The 23,403-nt window shown below is 30.9% G+C and overlaps 3 protein-coding genes and 1 long non-coding RNA gene across 6 annotated transcripts; 2 read left to right on the plus strand and 2 right to left on the minus strand.

Annotated features, from left to right (window-relative positions):
* The first annotated feature begins 845 nt into the window (after window positions 1-845).
* LOC120327020 (kunitz-type serine protease inhibitor BmKTT-2-like) lies at window positions 846-3,624 on the plus strand. The gene is made up of 4 exons (XM_078112206.1): window positions 846-1,107; window positions 2,226-2,306; window positions 2,790-2,977; window positions 3,440-3,624. The coding sequence occupies exons 1-3, from the start codon at window positions 1,029-1,031 to the stop codon at window positions 2,975-2,977; spliced, it is 348 nt and encodes a 115-aa protein (XP_077968332.1). The 5' UTR covers window positions 846-1,028; the 3' UTR covers window positions 3,440-3,624.
* On the minus strand, window positions 3,547-9,699 carry LOC120327019 (boophilin-H2-like). The gene is made up of 6 exons (XM_039393396.2): window positions 9,393-9,699; window positions 8,862-8,927; window positions 8,357-8,508; window positions 5,048-5,159; window positions 4,519-4,584; window positions 3,547-4,195 (listed from the first exon to the last, which is right to left on the minus strand). Exons 1-6 carry the CDS (start codon window positions 9,496-9,498, stop codon window positions 4,032-4,034), a joined length of 666 nt encoding a protein of 221 aa, XP_039249330.2. The 5' UTR covers window positions 9,499-9,699; the 3' UTR covers window positions 3,547-4,031.
* A 2,579-nt stretch (window positions 9,700-12,278) lies between these two features.
* Window positions 12,279-14,690, minus strand: LOC144422200 (uncharacterized). Its single transcript, XR_013475203.1, has 4 exons — window positions 14,404-14,690; window positions 13,739-13,897; window positions 12,895-13,078; window positions 12,279-12,414 (listed from the first exon to the last, which is right to left on the minus strand). It is a non-coding gene; the product is annotated as an uncharacterized LOC144422200 (long non-coding RNA).
* A 2,817-nt stretch (window positions 14,691-17,507) lies between these two features.
* LOC120327008 (nociceptin receptor-like) lies at window positions 17,508-23,403 on the plus strand. 3 transcript variants are annotated; one of them, XR_013475001.1, is made up of 9 exons: window positions 17,508-17,758; window positions 18,800-18,899; window positions 19,614-19,743; window positions 20,382-20,510; window positions 20,880-21,007; window positions 21,455-21,585; window positions 21,854-21,951; window positions 22,022-22,163; window positions 22,619-22,756. XR_013475001.1 is itself a non-coding variant. In XM_039393384.2 (9 exons), exons 1-9 carry the CDS (start codon window positions 17,700-17,702, stop codon window positions 22,749-22,751), a joined length of 1,077 nt encoding a protein of 358 aa, XP_039249318.2. In that variant the 5' UTR covers window positions 17,508-17,699; the 3' UTR covers window positions 22,752-23,403. The 3 variants fall into 3 exon arrangements, 2 of the variants coding, with proteins under 2 accessions (XP_039249318.2, XP_039249317.2); XM_039393384.2 differs by having other exon boundaries at window positions 18,777-18,899; window positions 21,854-21,955; window positions 22,619-23,403; XM_039393383.2 differs by having other exon boundaries at window positions 21,854-21,955; window positions 22,619-23,403.

The following is a 23,403-nucleotide window of genomic DNA, read 5'->3' on the forward strand; positions in this document are numbered from 1 at the left end:
GTGTGGTGTCAATTTGGAGATCAAATGAAAAGATGTACAACTGTACTTATCAGGTTACCAAGTCAGACAGTTACTAGCATTAGTAATTTAAAACAACGGAAATAACTCAATTATATAATTTTGTACAAAGCAGAATGCATAATATGCTCTGGGTTCGTAACGTTTTGAAATATTGTACACGTAAAATACTTGCAAGCGTGACTGTCTGGTTATAGAAATTTTATTTTAGTATTATTTACTTAAGTCTAATTGACAAATATAAAAAAGAGAACATTGATATTCACTACTCTTGTGTGTGGATAAGCGAAAAAATCTAATGATCTGATGCGTGTAATATACTACTGTATATATTTAAGAAGTAATTATATCAAACAACTATACCACATAATTGCGAAACTATCTTTTGTATAGTGCTGTTGTACTTTTTGATTACAATATATTTTTAGTTAAACTCATATGAACGATCAAATGTGTACTTGCTTTGAACGAAATGTCAAATTAAAGGAATGTGATTACATTTTGAAGAGTACGAGTAAACCAAATTACCATACCTCATGCTGCTATTTGCATATAAATATATGTATACTGTATTATTACAGTACGTAAGTAATGATACTAGCCTCGCTGTAAGCCTAATATTAGCCTAATAATCCCCCGAACTTGTATTATTATATTGTCCTTGATCAATATATCAAGCATTGATTTTATTAATGCATAATCAAACTGAAGAAGATGCTTGTTTCAAACTCACTCGAAAACAATTGATGGGACGCTACAGATGTTAAAACTATTTGAATATTTTCACGATTTTCGTATTGAAGAGAACGTTGAGTGATATTTTTAGTTTGATTATAAATGATATTAAATTTCAATTTGATAAATCAAATAATGAAAAAATTATATTTAATTTTGTACAACTTTCAACTTATTTGATTAAATTATACTTCATTTGTTGTGAATTCTTTGCTCACGTGTACTGTATAATAACTTGTAACAAATATGCGTTATGAATACAGATATTAGCTCTAATGTCGAGACTAAACGGAAACGCATGGATAGTATGTGCCGTTTTGTTATATCTTATGTTTCCTACAACAACAAAAGCTGGTGAGTCGAGCATTCATTCTAATCTTTATTTCTCTTTACTGTGCGAGCACGATTTTTGTCATGCTCAATCTTCAGAGTGCCTAAAATGCCTATAGTTTTGATTGGAATCATGTTGTTAAATATCCAACAATAAGCTAACCTACGTTCCTAAAACAAAAAAGTTTGAATGTTTCATGTAGCACATTTTCACATTTTTTAATAAATATATACAATAAACCTCATTATACTAGTCTAAAGCAGCGGTTACCAAACTATGGGTCGCGACCCACTGGTGGGTCGCAAAAAGAATTTTAGTGGGTCGTGAAAAGATGTAGAAAGCTTTGATTAATAATACTGGAGATTAGGATCGGTATACGTAAATCGACTCGAATACGTAAATCTTCAAAAAAACATAAATTGAATATAAATTCTAATCTGTGAAAGTTTCCGTCTTACGATCTTCTCAAAGGAACAAAAATTTGCTATACAAAGAATGACCATGTGGCTTTTTTACGCATAGTAGTTTTGTACACGGTACAGCACTTTTTACCGTGTTTCCCCGAAATTTAGACAGGATTTAGATTTATTTTTGAAGAATAACACTATGTTTTATTTTGGAAGAGGTCTTTTGTGTTCATTTATCAAAAATAAAATTACACTGTAGAAAATCACGAGATTTTTAATAAACATTATATAAAAAGCACATTTTAAATTTATTTTAGGGATATGGTTTAATTATAATCATTTTTAAAATTCAAATTAGGTCTTATTTTCAGGCCAGGTCTTATTTTCGAGGAAACACGGTAGTTTTGCGATGATTAGTCATTATTGTGTTCTGTGTTATGTCATCAAAAGTTAAATGGGTCGCCATAAGCTGTGGTAATAAAAAGTGGGTCCCAACTCTTAAAAGTTCGGGAACCACTGGTCTAGAGTATTTCAAATTTCCTATCATCTTTCATTCGTTACCATTATTCGGCATCGTCGGCATTATTCGGAACTGCAATCTGTAGGCAAGCTCTATAGATAATAACTGCAAAAAATATTAGTTTTTTTGTAATATTACACTTTAAAAGTACCATTTGATTGTTCACAAAAGTGACTACCAGATTGAAAATAATACAGTTAATTTGCATTATCAGGCTGGTGGTGTTCAATCTTCGAAAACAAATGTGATGAAGTTCCTAAAATATGTGAAAGTTGCGGATTTATAAATATAATAGGTATATTTGCACTTTTTATGTACTGAAGTTATTTCTATTTCTATTTCTGGTTAAATGTTATAACACAACAACCCGTTATGGTACGAAAATTGTCTGATACCTCACTGCATTAAAAAAAACATACTAATCTGACCTTAATCGGCTAGATTGCTGTATGTCATTGCAATAAGGAATAAATACATCTTAGTATTAATTCTTGTAAATAAAATTATTCATTTTTTGCTCACCTACAATTACTAATATATTCTATAATTCATTTAAATGAGTCTTAAAATACTGCATAAAAATATCCGACGTTTTTATTCATCACAGCTTTATATTTATATGACTTCTGCGATTTAAAATTATAAACTATTCAAGATATTTTTACCACATATATAATCATATACACAACAAGTCATAGAGGTTTGGTATCTTTTCGCTTAAATAGGTGCTCCGCATTGACCCGTTACAAAAGTAATACGGAAAAATATTTTTTTAAAGACTGCTCAGACTTTGACTGCACTGACAAAAAAGAAAGTGGGTTTTGTAACGGCTATTTCGGACGATATTATTATGACGAGAAAGACAAACAGTGCAAAGACTTTATATATGGAGGATGTCTAGGAACTAAGAATCGTTTCAAAACGAAAAAAGATTGTGAGAAATGTTGCGTGATCAAAGACGATTGAGTAAGTTCAGATTCATGTTATTCTACCACATGATTCTCCCACCAGGTTCGGTCTTACTCTACATTCACAGCAGTTTTTTTAATACTACTAGTAATTGCCATCTAAGAAAAAACAAATGCTTTTTGAGGCTAATATTTGTTACAAATTTTGGATTACCTGCATTCTTAACATTATCAAATTGGCATGAATGATTATAACGTTGATTTTATTTGCTCTAGTTATCACAATATATTAGTAAATATCTCGACAGGCTCACAAAATGGCTATAAGTAGGCCTAATTGATTTGGAAATGTATCGAGTTTAAGTCGATTTTGACGGATGTTTTTTTGCAACGAGGCGTCCAACTGCAAATACAACTTAGATGTCGCGATGCACAAATTATATACACATACATCTGTACATGTAGTAGAAGTAAAACTATCTATCTGGGAGATGGTGAAATTATTATTTTTCAATTACAGGTGTGTTGAAAAATATGGAAATCTTTTTGACTAACCCTGACCGATGAACATTTGATGTTCATGATGAACAACAACTGATGCACAAGCCGATACAAAATATTTCATGATTCTATGGTGTTTTTTTTTATTTTATTTCTATTCTTACTATAAAGTTGCATGTTAAATAAAAAATACAATCAATGGCATTTTCATGCGTTATAATATGAATTGTAGTGATTCGCTGAGTAAGAGACAGAAGGTATTCTAGTTTGTGCAATAACTGTGTTAACAGCTAAATTCACGCTAATAGCACGTCGTGAAAGCTTTTTTAAACAGGTCATTTATCATGATCTCTGGGCATAGCTGATACAACAATTAGGCGCAAAATTAACAACATGACTTCATTTGAGAGTTCAACTAAACACTCGTTATAAAACATGCCCGGAAGAATAAATTTCTTCTATTGTTACAAAAATATATAAACACTGCCGAGATAACGACTCTTCGCGACACTGCTTCAAGACAGGCCATTTTTATATATTTATAATATTTAAATGTACATATATATAAAAAATTATTGAATGTGTATAAATCTTTCTATATTTGTAATCTGTTACGGGCATTCTTTTTTGCATTTTTCTTCAGTCTCAAAGTTATTGTTGTTTCCCTCGCAACCTCCGTAAGTAAATTTTTCACATTCACAAGTTTCTTTGTTGAAGTACCATCTTTCGAACGCCGCATCGCATGGTCCCGGATCAGCTGACTTATAGCATTTTGCTGAAATCCCATAAATAACATATTTAATTGCATTTGGCAATTACATTACGGGGGCTACTATGTCATGAATATCGTAAATCAAAATGAAAATTCTTTGCTTTACTTTTATTCAATATTATTGAAGATTTTACAAAATAATTCGTAAATGTGGTGGAAGCGATTATCGTGAAATGATGGCGGAAACTGAAGGAACTTCAACTACATGAAAATTTGAACATAACACATATCAATGGCATATATTTTATTCGGAAATTAATTTTAAAACATCTATCAAAATCAGTATAGCATAATATGATACAAAATTAAAATATTTTAGAACTTACCTTGACATAGGTACGGGCAAATCCAAGGTTCCAGAAATAGGAAACAAAGATATTGTGTGCGACAGACTGCAATATTGAAAAATAAAATAGGATCATACAGCTTAAAATATTAGTATTTTTTTACCTATTTTTTCTTCAATATGTGAGATGCTCTGTTTTCATTTATATTAAAAAAAAAAATTAGAAATCTAGAAGCAAATAACTTTTTTATTGGTAGATCGTGTAGAATGCAGGCAGTAATAAATCCGATATATCCAATATTAAAAAAAATCTGCACAAAAACGTGATCAATTTTTAATATTAGTTCACGACTTTCTCACTAATAAAGTTAACTGATTATGCGTGGTTTATACACGGATCATATTCATAATAAAATAATACGAAATATTTTATTTTATTAACCAGCAGTAAAATAATATGATCGTTTCGTTTGACTTAAATACTTCGAACAGTCAAAAAATGCGGAACAATACATGTCAAGATTTAGTACATTGGTCTTGAAGTTTCAAAGATGATGAATATCACTTACTTTTACATTGAAAATCTTTAATGTTAAACGTCGCTCCCGTAGACTGACCTACAATCATTAACAGAACTATGAAGCTTGTGAATTTCCTCACTTCCATACTTTGAACGTTTCTTTAAAAACTAGTATTCTCTACCTATTTTATTTAAAATATATTTTAAGAAGGGGTTTATAACAAGGCTTCCCGTTCCTAATATTACAATATTGATGACTCAAAGAAATTCCGGTAATATGGACTCAGAGTCGTCCATTGTCACTGCTCTGCAAATAACTGACGCTCCCATGCTGTTTCTTGTCAAGCTAACTTTTCTGTTAGGTGCCACTTTGCGCCATATATTTGTTCCTCCGGGCAAAATACCTAGGTTGCTAAAATCAGACTTTCGTCACCTGGTACCATCGCTCACGGAAGCAAGTTAATGAGAAACAGTTGGCTATACTTTATCTCACCTGAATGAACTTATTTGAACCCACGTGTATGTATTTATATATATCGATGGCCCATTCAGCTAAAAAATGCTTTAGAAATAAATTGGCCAAAAGGTCTATATCAAAGTCTAAAGAGCTTATGGATTGTTTTGCAAAATTATTATTGTTGACGTTATTCGTGCTAGGATTGTTGTTGTTGTTGTAAAAAGTTGCATTTCAGCAAATAATGCAACAATCAGTTTCAATTTTCCTGTACTTCAAGATGAAAAAAGTCGTTCGAAGGCTATTTATTTTATTTTATGTCAAAATTGTGAATGTAGCCCAATATTCAAGTAGAATTATTTTTAAATCTTGTGTATATTGCATCACCACGTGGTCGTCTATTTTTTCTGCAAACTCAGTCTTTATCTATGGCTTTACAGGCATTGATGTAGCTTCAGAGGTTTAACGGGGAATAGCTGATTTTTTGACTCATATTAGTCAATTGACTTTCGTGTCCATAAATAATGAGCATTTCGTTCCAGTCAGAATATAGTGACCATTGATTGATTGCCTTGTTGTTTTTGGTCACACAGGCTGGTTAGCTTATCCGGATATGAAAGGCATTTGGAATGTTTTAGACGCAAAGTTTGTTTTGCAAAACTGTTGTTTTTGTCATTCTTCTTAGGGTTGTTGTTGTAAAAATTGCATTTCCACAAAAATTGAAAATTTAATTTCAAATAAAAGAAGTCAGAAGTGACACTTGGTAATTCAATTTTATCTGACCACTTCTAAAAATCCTTTTGTCTGAGAAACCGAATAACAATAAAACAAGAATATCGGTCGGATATCGAAGACTTATCGATCGAAACTGCGGTTTTGATTCATGACTCTATATTGACACCGCGTGTCTCATCACTAATTATTTATTAACTCGCTAATTATACTACATAATTCATCCAAAATCAATAGGGTCTAATCTGGTCGGAGATATGATAAATGCACATGCAAAATTTGGAGCAGATTGAATCTCGCCCTCGTGAGATATCGCATTCATCTAACAGACAAACAAACAGACAGACAGACAAATACCTATCAACATACTTACCGATCTTAAGATCGATAAGTAATAACTTCATAATCATCACGAACAGAGTAAATGTACCAGAGTGAACGATCAGTTGGGCCAATTGAAATGCAATTTTTTCCTAAATATAATATTTTTTTTGATTTTGCAGTAATTTTGTTTATAAGATTAAAATAAAAAAATAGTCAGTTTGACATCCGGCAGGCATGTGATGGTTTTAATTTAATACATTGTTGTTAAAAATAATTCATAATGCACCGCCTTATGGGTTTCCTGTCAGATCGATTTCCGAGAGCAAATTGTAAGTAAACTGCAATTCACTGTACTGCTATCACCATCATTATCACTAATTTATACGTTTTTTCATTACTTAGACCAGCGTTTCCCAAACTGTGTTCCCCGGAACACTAGTGTTCCGCGAGCGTCTTCGAAGTGTTCCGTGAATAAGGAATCAAAAACACGTCCAAAATGGTCGCCATGGGAATCTAAGGAACGTGAATTGTCGCCCAACTGACCGTTCGATATTGCAACTAGGGTGGGGTAGTGGCATTTTCGCTAACCGTCGGCCTAGCTTTTTGACTTTTAAGTTCATCATCAAGTTTACAACAATTCTGTTGGTTTTGCTATAGGCGAACAAATAGGTGTATAGAATAAAGACAAAAGGTCAACTCTTCTTCCTCCATCTCTGCCTGATTTTACATTGAAATTCTGAAAAAATCACTCATTTTCGCTAAATTCTATTCAGTAGATAAATAAACTGCAGGTCAGCAGCTGACGAAAGTTGGGCAAGTACTTCTATCTTCATTAGATGTATCATTAGAGGCAAACACTACGTAATGGGAAGTAAACGACATAGAATGGTAAAATGAATAAATTGATTCATATACGCAGCACTTGAATTAAGAAACAATAAAACATTTATATATAATAAATGCAATATGTAAAATATTCAATCATATTCAGGTATGTTTAAAACAATGTTATTAGTTTTCGCGGCGCATTTGGCAACCTGCCACGAGAACCCATTGGGAACCGCTACATTACACCGTTTTTCTTTATAAATTTGACTCTTACATTCTTTGGTGTTCCGCGTGGCGATATAAAAAGCGTAAGTGTTCCGTGGCCGAAAAAGTTTGGGAAACGCTGACTTAGACTATAAATTTATCTGTGAAACTTTGAATACATTTTGCAAATCGTATTTTTGATTAAATTCGAGTTTTCCATACGAAATATACTTGGATATTTATTTTGAGACAGCAGTAGCCTATATCCAAATCGCGAATTGAAAAATTTCTCATACGTCTGGATGCACTCAAGTAAATATTTCAACTAAACCAGTGGATTTCATACAAAACTGTATTAGTGCAAAGTTTCACAATAAAATGTGGTACATATTTTTGACCATTTTCACGAAGTTACTGCCAGCATCACTGAAATGGACACTGTAAAGTTGTAACATCGTAAAGTTGTCCCCACTTTTATTTTTAAATTCCAAATTTTCGCATAATTTCCCGATATTATACCTCAAAACACTCGGATTCAAACATGCAAAGATTCAAATTTTTTTTCCAAATAATATATACACATATTTGAAAATAGAGAAATTAGACAAATTGAATTATCTATCTACAACAATATGTACAGTACAATAAGCAAAATATCACATTTACCCTTTTTCAAAATTTGTTCCGATTAACTTTTATTCAAACAATAATATTTGTCTGCATTCACTGTCTTCTTATCAAAAATTTTAATTTAACTTGTAGGTAAAATTTTTGGAAGAGTAGTTTAACAAATATGCAACAAATTTATGGGCAAGCTTTCATGCACTCTTCTTCTGTCTCGAAATTATTGTCGTTTCCCTCACATCCGCCATATGTGAACGTTTCACATTTGCATGTTTCTTTATTAAAATACCATCTTTCAATTGCAGCTTCGCATGGGCCCATCTTTGCTGGTTCATAGCATTTTTCTAAAGATGTAAAATAATATTCATGTAAAATGTTATTTTTAATTTTTTGATTCAACTAAGAAATATTCTGATGCAATATAGGAAAAATATTATCGTCTACAAATAGAGTATGAAAACTCTATATATGAAATAACTAATTAACTTTGAGATAAAATATGAAAAAACGTGTACAGATACAAAGAAAATTAATATTCTAATTTCTTTGCCAATTGGTATTAAATTGGTTTAATAAAATATTTACATGTCCTATCATTTTCTTACAAACTGAAACTTTGTATGTTTTTTTAAATATTTATTAAAAATAAGTACTATTCTGAACAAATTCAAATTTTTTCAACAAATTCAAAACTTACCTTTGCATAAATAAAAACAGAGATATGGATCCAGAAGCAAGAAGCACAAATATTTTACGCGACAGACTGCAAAAATTATAATTGTGGTTATTCATTTTACGTAGGATTGCACAACAATAGTTGCTTTTATTTTTCCCAAATTTGCTTTGAGATATAATCTGTTTTGTATCCAATATAAAAACATTCCAATCCAAAATTGAATTAATCTTCCATTAAAAAAACATGTAGAATGAAAGCCTTCTAATTCACAAATTTTACCGGAGCCGAATATTATGTTTCATTGAATTTATACACGGAGCTGTATGTTTAATTTATGTTCATTTGTGGGTGGTCGGTTTGTAAAGCCAACCTGTTAAACACTGTATGGTATTGAATGACAAAAAAGTAATACGACTAATTTAGTTGAACGAATAATATTTTGTGATATTCTCGTTTGACTTAATACTTTTAGCAATAAGTAGATGCAACAATATTATGTTTGGAAATAATAGGTGCGTCTTGGAGTTTCAAAAGATAATTATGGTTGCTTACTTTTACATTTAAGTTCATCAATGTTTAACTCCGCTTCCAAAGAATGACCTACAAGCATCAGCAGGAATATGCAACATACAATCTTCTTATTTTTCAAACTTTCCATGCTTTGAATGTTTGTTCTACCTTTATACTATGTTAGTATTTAAGCTACAATGAGGCTATTAGAAATCATTGAAAAAATCTTTTACGACAAAGAAGGGACGTAAGATTGCCATAGCCCTAGTCACAATAAAGATATACGGGTAAAGTTGTTTAATGCGGCCCAGAGTACATTAAAACTGCTCAGCAACTAACTTAAGCTCAAGCGCTATTGCTTGTGATTTTGAGACATCATTGCGATTTCTTATATTTTGGAACCCTCATTTCTATGTGCCATTTTGTGCCATTTATTTGTCCCTTCAGGCAAAATACCTACACTGCTAAAAATAAATTTTCTCACAACTTGTACCATGCGATTAGCTCACGCAAGCACGTGTTGAAATGGTTGCAATATAATATTTGTAGTACAAATAACTTGAATTACCATGTTACCACATTCATTTTCTTGAATGTTTAAATTACACAATATGCTAGGAATTGACTTATGGATTGTTTTGCAAAATTTTTATTGTTGGTATTGCTCTTGTAAGGTTGTTGCTGAAAATAATTCATTTAATTTCATACTATTAGTATTTATAAATAGGAAAGTCGCTAGAACGCCATAAATAATGTATGTTATATTGAGCACATACAAATATAAGCTTCTAATATTTATATAAAAATATAATTTTCAAGACAAAAAAATTGTCAAGTTATCAACATTTCATTGAGCTAAATCATGTCATAACTCAAACACATAACACATTTAGTTATATTATTCTTCTACAGCAAACCAATCGACCAAAAACGAAGTCAACAATATAATTTTATAACGTAACCTACTAGAGCGAGGGCTATTTGAGGCAATTATAAATAAAAGTAATTTTCTTATAATCCTGAGTAAATGCTGATTTTACGAAAAATTGCTGGCATTAGCTGATAAAGTAAGTATGTTTATAAATGTGTGAAAATTATCAGTCAGCAAGTTCAATTTAGTAAATCGCGTTTTTCGGTATAGATTCACAACAAGGTTTTTCCAGGCCGGATGATTTTCGTGGGAAATTGTTGGCAAATTTCGGCTTCTTGTACTACATATTATGCCTTATATGAAGGTGGCAATTTCAAACGACAACGGGTTCTTTATAAGTGTTCTATTAATTCGAAAGTTCCTCAGTGTAAACGCAAACTTCCGCGTCGTGAGTATTTGCTCGGAATACCTACAATTAAATGGATTTAAACATGCATGAGTATGCAAAATTATATCATGTAACATTATTTAAAAAGAAGTAATTTCAGAGGGTATTATTTGTCAGATTTCAACCTATATTGAGAAATTTTATTTCGCGGAAATAACCACTTTAATGTGTAGTTAAGATTTTTATAGGATTTAGTTATTAAGTTTAAAATGACGTATTAAAGAATTTACGTTAATAGTACTAGATTAACATGACCATAAATTATCAAGCATTTAACTCTTTAAAAATCGTAGTTGGACATATTGTACCCGTGTAAATATTTAAAGGAGCACCTAAATCGGCACTTAAATGTCTCCAAATTACATGGTTCGGTGGACTAACCAACAAGCAAACGCAGTAGAAGACAAGGAAAGCGAAGTTCAAATTTGGTAAAATGCCCATATTAGAGTTGTCCTAAACGCTAAACCTGTGTCTCAATTTTATTTACCGTAAGTATAAATCAATTTACTATCAATCGAATATGCATTTTAGTAATATTTATGTATATAACTCTGTATATCTGTATATTTAATCAATTAATCAACCTTGTGCTCTAAAGTTAGGCCGTGATATAATTATTCGTATAAATATCAGATAGAAGCTAATATTCACAGGTGCCATTGCGTACCAATGAACTTCGTATCTACTACCTTCAGGCAAAATGCAACAATGCTGGTACGAAACTGATCATAGTTGAATGTACTTTACATCAAGCATATTCTAACAGAGGCCTAATCATAAATCATTTATGACTGAAATGTTAAAAAAAAATCATTTCATATCAGGCCATATATATATATATATATATGTCCATTAGTGGTGCTATTCATTTTAGGCGTTTACAAGACGTTGTTATCTTAAATAAACCATCGATTGTGTCTCAGAAAATTATATAAACATAGAGGATGTTTTTTCATTGTAAATTATTTTGAAAGGGGCTAAATACTATTATAATTAAGAAAAAAATATGCAGAAAAGTGACATCATAACCAATGCAATAAAATCTTTTATTAAATACCAAAGTATTCAATAAATATTTATTTTCTAAACTATATTGTTACACCACTGACATATATAGGTTATATAAGAAATGGTATTTTGATTTTAAAGGTCGTTTTGTCAAATTAGGTCGTTGCAAACAAATAATTGTTTTTGTCTAAGAAACATTGTCAAACTACTTTGTTGATTTCCGTTTTGTTCACGAATAAAATTTATTTGTTTACATTCAAACTGCAAACCTCGAAAACCCGAACAAAATTGAATTTATAGGTGGAAGACTAACTTTTTCTCCATATAGAGATTTATACAAACAGCCATTTGGGGTGAAGATAACCACCATAAGTTTGGTGCGGTATAATCTGTCCGGATGTTAAATGAATTGAAAAGCTGATGGGCCAAATAATACCTTAATTAGAATTAGGAGTGAAAGTAGATTTAATTGACGTTATCGGCACTATAACTGATCATCTCACGGTCCAGGACTGCATGGATGTATAGGTGAGCAGGCATAACTTCAATCAGTGCATCGCCATACTTTTTGAAACGTGATAAGCTGAATTAAATGACGACACATTTTTAGTGATTTTATTGCTTCTATAACTCTAATAAAATGCAGAAATATACATTAAACTAATATTGTCGGTGTCAGAACAAAATCTTCAATCGGCCGTGTCTGTTAGTGGGTGGAGTCAGGTCCCAGGTTCACACTGAAATAAAAAAAAAGACATCAGGATTAATATGTTTTTATGTTACACAGATTTTAATTCGGAGTAACTGAATTTTAATTTGTGTGAAAAGCTCCAATAGAAAAGGGAAGAAAATTCAAACATAAAAATCAAATAGTACTACTTTGCTAATGATACCACGTAGTTAGCGGCGGTGACCGCCGTAAACTCTTATGTTTGGAACAAGAGAGCTATGCTTAAATATATGGACACAAAAATAATTGCTTTTGTAGGGGCCGACGAATCATATTTGCTTCCGTCGGAAAAATTTAAATTTGAGCTTATACTTTGCTCTCATGCAAAACTTTCTATAAGATCTCTCTAGATAATTCACGAAAAACTTTCAATTGTAGATTATTAGAGCGTACTTTCTTAAGTTCACATTGTAAAACTATGAATTCAACATTATTAACAGTAATGAAACATATTAAATAAACCAAATATTTGAATTGCAAAACATACCTTGCAGCATTCGATGTCTTTTAAGGGCATGCATGATTGCATTCTTTTTCACTCCCGAAATTATTGTCGTTTGCTTGGCATCCGCCGTAATAAAATTTCTCGCATTTGCAGGTCTCTTTATTGAAAAACCATTTTGCGATTCTCGCTCTGCATACACCAACTTTTTTGGGTTGATAACATTTGCCTTAAAATGGCATATATATATTTTTATAAACAAGATTTTCACGCTTTTTGAGAATGCACCGATGAATTGCATGGTAGTTAAAACTATTATTATGCTATCAAGTTTGTGTAAGTTATTGTGTAAGATTTCACAAAAAAACGTTCGCTGAAGCTAATAAAGTAATTAGATCGGGAATGTAAAATTTTAGTTGTTATTGCTCAGTTTAACAATTGTCTTACAATTTCATCGAAACCATGCTCTATTCTTGGCTTCATAGAACTGTAATTAGTTTTATCTAATTACCAAAAATTAAAATATTCTTTCGATAATTGACTTTAATTAAAAGCAGCAGATCCGGATAATAACTTTTATGTGACGTATATTAGTGTCAAAAACATATATATTATACTTATTAAAAATTGGATACTAGTTTCGAAATCACTTCCAAAAATCGTCACGTCATTTATTTTTAGCAAAACGATTCTTTAACACAAAATACAATTTGTTAACGTATTACCAAATGGGACTCATTTCTGTTGTCAACTACGTTAGAGATCCTATGCAGGAATTTGCATTCGTTTGAAATTCAGATTATATAGTAATTTTCCCAATCTGTTTCAACACATGAAATCGGAAAATTTCACAATTTACGAAAAAAAATTCAAATAATATATATTTTACTCGGACAAAAACTCTGGCATTTATACAAAGATCCGAATTTATTCTTGTTTCCTCCACAACATCCCCATTCAAATTTTTCACATGAAGCTTCATCTACGTTGAAGTAGTACTTTGGACATATTCCATCGCAATAACCCACATCTTTAGGCTCCTGACAAACTGTAAGATAAACAGTTCATTGTAGCTACTAGACTTGAATGGGTAATAATTTACCTTAGAGCAATTAAAAATAGGTTTTCAAAATTTGAATGCAATTGATTACAAACGTAGTGTCTGATTATAAAAATTGTTTTTCCTGTTAGATATTAACTTCGAATTTTATTGTTTTATATCAACTAACAACTTCTGTAACTCCCTTTAAGCGACGTAATTCATATTGTGTTTATAAAAAAAAGTATATCCCAAAGAACCAAAGAAGCCGTCGTCGGTATAACCGACGTCAAATATCGGTAATTTATTTGTTCAACAAATTCTCCACAAAACGCGATGAACTCAAATTGCTACGAACACAATTTCAAATATACCATAGTTAATAAATGTTAATAAATTTTGTTTAACATCAATGCAAGCTCCACTAAAACGCAATCTCAGATTAGTTCTAAAATTCATGAAAATGCATTTATTGCTCCTGTGTTAAAATACAAAAACATTGGTCAGCTACTTACTTTTGCACTTGCTCAAGTTAGGCCAATAGTTGAAATAGTAATATGCCGAAGATAGGTTGATCAATAGCATTAAAACGACCAATACTTGGCACGTGTTTCTAAACTCCCCCATTGTTGTTGCTTTCTCTACATTCGCAAACGTGAATGCCTAGAAATGAGTACGAATGTCGTCGTTGCATCAAGGTCCCCGAGCGAAAATCAGTTATCATTAAAAGTGAGAGAAGTTTATAAGATGTCACTTATAGATAAATGAAGTTATTATGCGTCATTTTACTAATTTGACCTATGTATTTATATATAAGTATGTTGAATAATTGAGAATAATCTCTATAAAATGCTTCAATTATTCTGGTCAGAAAATATTATTAATAATGAGTGTATTTTATTACAGTTAACACTTAAGGCGTACTCCAAACACTGATAATATTTTAATGACACTCAAGAGGTTGGATAAGCTAATACATAAATATTGATATTTGTTCAAAAACAAGTTTTTTATTTAGAAATTAAGATTATCCGATTTTCTACCATTTTTGTATGTGCTTCAAAATCAGAAGTTCATCGAATTGGTATTTTATCAAAATTACTTTTACAAGTTACGCATTCGGACACAAAACTAAATAGATTACAGGAATAGGTAGTAGTTTTCGCAACAGCATTTGACGTATATTTCATTCTATTTATGACTATCTAATTTAAAGTCATTTGAAAAATTGACAGTTTTTCTTTATGAGCGTTTTATGGCAAAACGTCTTCGATAATTTTATCTAAAACATGTTTTTTTATCAAATACAACACACTCACTACAAATCAAATGTTTGACAAAGACCTTATGTAAATTGTAGATTTTGCTGAAATTATTGCACACGAAATGTACATATGTATCGTTTTTATATTTTTATGTTGTTTTGTAGTTCTTTTTTATTGTTGGTATTTTTCTTTACACTGCTATGAAAAAATCCTTTTCTCATTAACTACTGACTGGACCAATTGTCAGTGGTTAAAGATTGCATTTCTCACTAGAAGGCTACTTCTATTTATTCATTTAAAAACTTTCTGTGGGCTTTATGTGATTCGTATTTTAATTCGAAATTTTGTGTAATGACCTTTTCAAAACTAAGAAAACTTATTTGTTGCGGTTATGCGACTTCTCTCGGGCTACGAGAAAGTCGGAAGTTGGCTCACCCTACCGTGCAGTAGACTAGGTGAGGTAAGTTAATTAAACCACTGTTTCGCTCTGGTCTCCGTGTGCATATATTTGAGCATCGATTCGTTGTTGTTATTATGATTGGAACAATAATGACAGAGAAAGAGAAATCTGGAAAACTTCTATTTTGCATTGACATTAATATTTATTGTCTGTTTTTTATGAATGATATTTCGTAATCATGGATTTTTTCACATGATGATTGCTAGAAAATTGTCGCTACAAAATCAGTCATAAGGATCAGATTTTATAAGAAAAATAAGAAATTATGAGCGCTTAAAATAATTTCATATTTGTTGGTGTTTCGATATATTTTATATTTGAATCTAGGATTTAATTTGGCGATATTTGATAGTAACCTATACAAAGCAAAGTGTGATGGTTCTATGACCGAAATACAGACTACCGATTCTTCAAAAAATTATTGATACTACTTAGTGACTAGTAACTTAGTAACTAGTGATACTACTTAGTTTTGGCCATGGTGATGTCCATATATTTAAGCAGTGCTTTCCTGTTTTGAAAATAGTATAATTTGACTGATACATTTACTTCTCTTTCACATTTCCCCTTATCTCCAATATTAACACACACAGATCGATATGCTATGAGAATTATATTAAATAACTTGTCACCAATAAAAACATTAATTGTTAAAACCGTTTCACATGCTTTTACAAACGCAAATATATTAAATGCTTAATTTCATTTTTTTTTGTATATACCCATTTTGATGAGTGAGAACGGGCTACGCAAAATTTAACTTTAACAGTTTTCTTCTAGTGTCGTGACATGTTCATGACGTACATGAAATTAAACCAACCAAAAGGAACAAAATTAACAGCAGCCCAATCCCCCAACTTTAACAAAAAAAAATTTTTTAACAAATCCCCACCGTGGTTTGCGATAAGACAAGACGATAAGTTTATTTATTGTCTAAAATATAACCATCAATATTAAAAAAAACTCATAAATAATTCTATAATAAAACACAAAGCCATTTCATTTTTATTAATTTTTGTTGTTCATCAACAATTGCAATAAATGTATAGTTATCCATTGGTTAAACCCATTAGAACCGTCCGAAATGAGCACTGCCTTTTAAATGGTACAATTGATATTCCGTATCTTAATTAAAAACAAACAGCTTGATTATTTGATTATAGGTAACAATATGAGAAAATGCTACGCATAAAATTTTTTAATTTTTAATAAGCTTTAGAGAAGATATCGGTACCTAAAAGTACTGTTCATACTTTCTACTATTCATTAACTTATCACTGATGTGTGTAAAATGCATTTTTGCTTCTTGTTTTGTAATGTATTCATTCTAATTTCGCTTCTAACTATGGTCATTATAAGCAATTCCCAATTTATATATATATATATATATATATAATTCCCATTAAGTATGTTTCAACATAATAATTTATATCCAATTGTGTTTAATTTATTGCTTCTCTTTATTGCTTCAAATTAGAGCGTAGAGAAGTCACGAACATCAAATACTCAAAAAAAATCAATTAAAATATTAATTTAAAAAATATAAATATAAAAAACATATTTGAATCATTTTCGAATGTTTTGGTTGGATTCAAATATCGAGTTACATTATTTTGCCATTGCAAGCAGGAATGACATTTTATTTCAAAAGCGCAAAAATCAATTGTTTACCTGTTATAAGGTTACTATTTACCCTAGTGCTGGCTATATATTACTCTTGACGCAGAATGAAGAATAACAAATGTTTAAATATTCATGGAAATACACGACAACAACCTTCTTAAAAGCGCCGAATAAAATCGCACAGCAGGAGACTTTTTGTTTGCGAAATGGAAATCATTTTAGAAAAGTCTATTGAGAGGAGGTAGCCAGCTCGCATGAATTGTACGGAACATGAAATCGACGCTTATCTTTGTGTAAAATATGCCACAAGTGGGCGTGTTATAAAAGAGATAAAATTAGCGACACCAATTAATTAGTCGTTTAATAATAGGTCCTAATAGATGTTAAATTTTTTTGACTTATTGTAAGTGTGAATGCTTCAGTTGAAACATTATCTAACGATTATATTTGACCTACGTGGAAGATGGATGAAGGAACCAAATTATCGCAATATGCTAAAAACACTACAGACTTCTATACACCGTAAGATGGATATTACAATGAACTACATTTTTGATTTTTTTCTGATAAAAATGCGTTGATTTTTGATAATTACTTATTTGGATGTCGCGTAACTATATTTATTGTCATTTTTACTTTAATCTTGTTACATTTGAATACAAATTTCAGTGGATTGTATTAAGGGCGTTTAAAAAAGGATTTTCCCACCAATGAAATTACGGCGCGTATTATTTTCAGTCACTATCTTGCTTGCATGCTGTATACCAAATATTAGAAAAGTAATCAAACAGGTTTTCCAATCTATGAAAGCTCCGACTCTGTCAAACTTCAATAATGAGGACAACAATTTATCAATGAATTTTATCATTTATTTTAAATATTACGGATCTTTGCACAAAATATTGACTTTGATCTAGATTTGATCTGCTGCCATTCAAGTGATACAATTGCAGGCTGAATAAGAATTTCAGATAATATGCTTACAAAATAATCAAGTTTTTTCCTAAGATTTTGTTAATTTTTTCTAAGACCTTATGTTTGTGAGGTTCGGTATTATGAAATTGTATAAAAAAATCTTCTTTCAAATATATCAAAAATTAGCTATACATAGCGTAATCCGCAATGAACTTTTGACGTCAGTGCAAACACAAAAAACGTCTTCGATTTGAACTATTTTTTAATTATTAAACAGAGGTATTATTTCCTGCATAATTAATTGCTATTCAATACTTTTCACGCCATATGAAAAAGAAATTTAATAATTTACTTCTGGGAAAGACTGATATCGAGAAAAATATTGTTGTTGCTTAAAATTGCGTAGTCTCGTCGTACTTTATCGAATTTTATTATATTAAATCAAAGAATAGAATTAGCAGATGAAATAAAATTATTATATCATACTCATGCTCGTAAATACTCATGCGTAGATAAGCGGTATAACGTACATATATTTCTTATTAAAATTTTTCTCATTACGTGTTCTAATTTATGTGTAAGCTACAAACTGATATAATTATTTTAGTAAGTTAATTTTATTCAGGTTGATGTACAAATTATTCACAGATAGAGAACTTATTCCCATCTTCACTTTTCTTGGTTTCTCTACAATATTTGGAACGGTTGCAAACGGAATCACATTCATGGTTATACATAAAATGAAAAAGTGAGTAATATATTGAAAAACATTGTAATACATTGAATCCAATTTAAAGGTAATTTAACGCTATCAATGCTCATTATATTTTTAAGTTTATACGTTTTATAGTAATAAAAGGATTTTGTAAAAAAAAATTTCCATGCTTTTATTGTAATTTTTTTCATCAAACGTATTTTCATTTAAGCTTTTTGAGTACATGACAACAGCACAGAAAAATTCGTTGTTTACAATGAATACTCATTCTCCGAATATTTTAATTGTTGTGACGCAAATTTTCAGCTACTTGCCATTGCAGTTTGTGAGGTTTTTCATCAATAAATAACTATAAACTTGTTTCACTAGTTTATACCTAACCTGATCTTCACTGTAAACAAGTCTATTAATATTGAATAATACGAATTATAATTTATGGTAGCCTAATTATGAAAATAAGCTTGATGGAGTTAGAAACTACTGGCATCGAATTTGAATTTGAAATTGAATAGAACTAGATATAGAATGTTAAAATTGACTATATACATAATAGGAGACACAAGCTGCGTCGTCGAATAAAATTTAATGATTATAAACACTGTGATAATGATGCGCACAAAATAATGACAAAAAATGGTGGAACAAACACTTGTTAAGTTTGGGCCAGCAGGCAAAATCAATAATTCAACATTTACTTTAAATTCAGAATAATCGTCACTGTTTAGTTATTATAGCTTTCTATTTCAGGACGGCTTTCAATATATTTATAATGAGTCTTTGTGTGTCGGACTTCCTTTCTTCAATAAACAGTTCATTTATGACTTATCGGTCATTAAAAGGATTTGACGATTATAGACTTCCTTTGGCATTCTGTAAGGTAAGAATACATACTAATGGAACCATACACTGCTGAGTATTCATTCAAGTCACCACGCCTAAGAATACAAATAATAGTAATACTATAAAATAATATTTAAGTGTTCTCACAGCAGACACAGACTTTGGTAATGCCGATTTATTTATGAGTTGTTTTTTTAACATTTAATCACATTCAACGATAACCGATACATGTAGTTATAACACATACGCTAGGCGTACTCACACTTGAATTGGATCGGAGCCAGTTTCTGGTACTCGATTTTTATGAAATTAGAGCGTGAAAAGGTGTACTCAATAAACACCAAAAATAAAAAAAATAAATAATGGTGCTTCAATTTCTTCGTCAAATTTTTCTCAAATAACTATAAGAGAAGTTGCTACAAATCTATTTATTTTTTTTATTCAAATTTCTTCTGGGTTTTATTTCACCCAAAATTTTGCCATTACATTTTAATGAAATTGAAGATTTTTTTTTTATTTCTGGTGCGCCACGTTCACTGATTTTTCTTTCTAAAAATTTGGTGCTTTCAGAACTTAACGTACCAATACCGATACACTACTTCGTGTCCATGTGTTTGAAAATTTGTATCCTGATTTAACTTGATTTATCACTTGTTTTTTGTTACGTAAAACTAGCTCGGAATAGCCGTGGATTTTTGGACGTCAATATCAACAATTCAACATATTTTGATCTTCAGTTGTTTACGTTTTTATTGCGTCAAATTTCCCCATCGATACGGGAACGTGACAATTAGAAAATCAAAGGTAGTCAATAATTTTACTTCACAGCTGGTTGCCTAAATATTCATTAAAAAGCAAACGTGCACTCGCATTGTATGTGCAATTTTTATAGTCAATTGCCTAAAACATTTTTTAATTCTAAAATGTACCCCTATTCAAATTTACGATGAGATAAAAAATGATAGGAAGAAGGAAAGCAGAGGGCTTGCTTTGTTTGTCAAATTTGTTTTGATTGAACAATTGGCAATTAAAAGACAATAGAATATTTGAAATATCAATATCAAAAAGTGACTGCTCGTTAATACTTTTTTGTCAACTATGTGGAGATATAATACACAATGAATTTTTTTTGTTTGTCATAGTTCGAGACTAAATGTACATATCATTTTTCAGTGCTTAATTCTGACAGTGTGGGCAGAAACAATGTTAGTAGGATTTGTTGTTTACTTATGTTGGCCTGGATTCGAATATATTGATGACTCGAGTCCAGTTAGATACAAATGTGATATGACAGAAATATGGTAAGTACATGCCCAAGAACAGCTTTGTTCTTGTTGCTGTGTTAAATCTTTGCCGTTTTTCTTGGCGCCTTATTACTGTAAGGCTAAGCGATAGTCGCATTCTCGTTTCTTGCCTTTTCTATCTCAATGTCCCTGATTTCGTTGCTGTAGGCTTTCATAACGATTGTTTACCACATTATATAGTGACGTAATAATGAATTCGTTGTGCATATGGAAAAACTAAATTTTTCGTGTGGCCCAGCTAGATGTCTAAAGTTGGTAATATGGCCCGCCGACAAAACATGTGGCACACCCCTAGTATAGAGTATTTGGGTATATTGTAAAATACGAATCACCAACACTCAACTCTATATTATGTAGTATATATCTTTCCAAATTAACTAATACACTACATGTGTTAATTTCTGAATTTTAAACATCATATTATAATTTCACTGGTATTTACAGGGCACCAACAATGTTTTGGTACGCCATGGTTGCGTTTCCTATTCTAATATACGCACCGATGATCTTGATTATGTTTGTATGTCTGGCTATTGCAATTGTGTTGATACATCGCAAAAGAAAATTACGTCACAGTATGTTTTTTTGTTATTCTATGTTTCATATGTCCACGTATTTATTTGTTCGTCCGTTCTTCCAGTTTACTAGTGCAAAAGAATGCATAAACGGTTTTCAAAGAGGTACTCAGAATGTTCACTCTTTATGAAACACAATTAGAATCTTAGGTAATAATTGAAATTAAGGTATGCAAGATTTTATCATAAACTTTTATAAATATTTCTGACGTATTCAGAAACGATAATATACCATCCATCTGTATGAGTAAATAATGTTTGCTTTTAGTTCGAAGTGACAGAAACGATTTCAGGAAAAGTGAAAGATTCGCTTTAATTCAACTCGCTTTGATTGTCGTGTCATTTTTACTCGGATATTCAGCTGATGTGTGTAAGATTTTTATTTTTTTATCATGCCTGTTGATGACAAGTTGATTAAAACTTTTTTACTATTCAGCATATAGAGTTACAGCCATTGCTTCTATTCAACGAGGAAAACCACTTTTAGTCGAAACGGAAGTTGTATTCAGTCTTGTCTCTCACTGCGTTTTACGATTGTCAGAATGTTTGAATCCGATATTTTACAACTTTGCTTCGAGGTAAACATATTAAAATTGAAAATGGCTTACTAATAATTTCTAAGAAAAATTAGTAACTTGGTGAACAACTTTCAAACAATTCTGCTAAAAGAATAACAGGTTGGCTGTTACCCATATACGTACAGCATTTTGAGGAAGAATAATCATCGATACTTGGATGTTTGGTTGATGCCTCCACCAATGCATTTATTTTAGTAGTATTTCAAAGTTTTTAGTATCAAACAGTTTTAAGTCTGATCGGACGTGGCAACCTTTTGTTCTTACGTAATCTTACATCAAATTATTCGAACAGAAGATATTAATTTCTATATAAATTTATTTACCCCTTAGTACATTAGTAATTTATTTAAGTATAACTTCATAAAACATGAGGGTCTATCTATAGTTCGTTGTCACCAATTATATAGATGTTCACAATCACTTTGTTAATTTTATTAATCTGTAATTCTCTACAGTGAACTTCGACATGCTACTGTGAATTTCCTGAGTGGAGGCTGTCGCATGACATCACATACGTTTAACCGGAATGTTGGCATCCAAGCAAGAGCATCAAGAATCAATAGCATTTCAGTATCAACGCCATTGTAATATGAGCTTGATAACGTTTAAAGTGTGCAATTTTGCTAATATTAACAAAGAACTAGTCATTAACTTTCACGAACACGAAAACTTGTTTCACTGGACCTATTAATAACTGAGAATATATGCTAAGTGTGCTACAACAATGTCACCAGAATAAATTACCATAAACAATTGATTTTATTCGTTTTCGCAGTTTCGCGCTATGGAATTTAGTGTCAATTCATGTATTCTATGTCTATTTAAATGTCAATTAAACTAGTCACCAATTTTTTTGTTTGGAATATAAATAGAAAGATCTACAACACAGTAAGGTATGTCGGAATATTCAGAATATGTTTTGAAGTGAGCCCTATTGTCAAAATAATTTTTATGCTTTCGATTGTGACTTATAGTAAGCGCCAATTTATCATTCATTTCGCCGCTATTTATAACTACGATTTGCCTTCTTCGTGTTCGATATTTACGGTATACAGACTTTTCGAACCTGACGATGCGGCCCACGCAAGCTCGAGTGCGTAAATAAGTTTATCAGCAGTGCAATTTCAGGGATTGACTATTTCATCGATAAAAGTGATTTATTCTGTAGGAATTAATTTAAAAGCAAGCTGAAGACACTTTATCTAAATCTCACCAATATAACGTGCAAGCTAAACTAACA

The sequence above is a fragment of the Styela clava genome, chromosome 4, assembly GCF_964204865.1.
Source record: "Styela clava chromosome 4, kaStyClav1.hap1.2, whole genome shotgun sequence".
Lineage (NCBI taxonomy): Eukaryota > Metazoa > Chordata > Ascidiacea > Stolidobranchia > Styelidae > Styela > Styela clava.

Coding starts and splice junctions, on each gene's coding strand:
- LOC120327019 (XM_039393396.2), bottom strand. CDS start 9,498: ATGGAAAGTTTGAAAAATAAGAAGATTGTATGTTGCATATTCCTGCTG. Junction 8,928..9,392: donor TGATGAACTTAAATGTAAAA/GTAAGCAACCAT, acceptor TAATTTTTGCAG/TCTGTCGCGTAAAATATTTG. Junction 8,509..8,861: donor CTGTTTTTATTTATGCAAAG/GTAAGTTTTGAA, acceptor TTACATCTTTAG/AAAAATGCTATGAACCAGCA.
- LOC120327020 (XM_078112206.1), top strand. CDS start 1,029: ATGTCGAGACTAAACGGAAACGCATGGATAGTATGTGCCGTTTTGTTA. Junction 1,108..2,225: donor TCCTACAACAACAAAAGCTG/GTGAGTCGAGCA, acceptor TTGCATTATCAG/GCTGGTGGTGTTCAATCTTC. Junction 2,307..2,789: donor CGGATTTATAAATATAATAG/GTATATTTGCAC, acceptor ATTTTTTTAAAG/ACTGCTCAGACTTTGACTGC.
- LOC120327008 (XM_039393383.2), top strand. CDS start 17,650: ATGCTTCAGTTGAAACATTATCTAACGATTATATTTGACCTACGTGGA. Junction 19,744..20,381: donor TTCCTTTGGCATTCTGTAAG/GTAAGAATACAT, acceptor ACGTAAAACTAG/CTCGGAATAGCCGTGGATTT. Junction 21,956..22,021: donor CGGATATTCAGCTGATGTGT/GTAAGATTTTTA, acceptor TTTACTATTCAG/CATATAGAGTTACAGCCATT.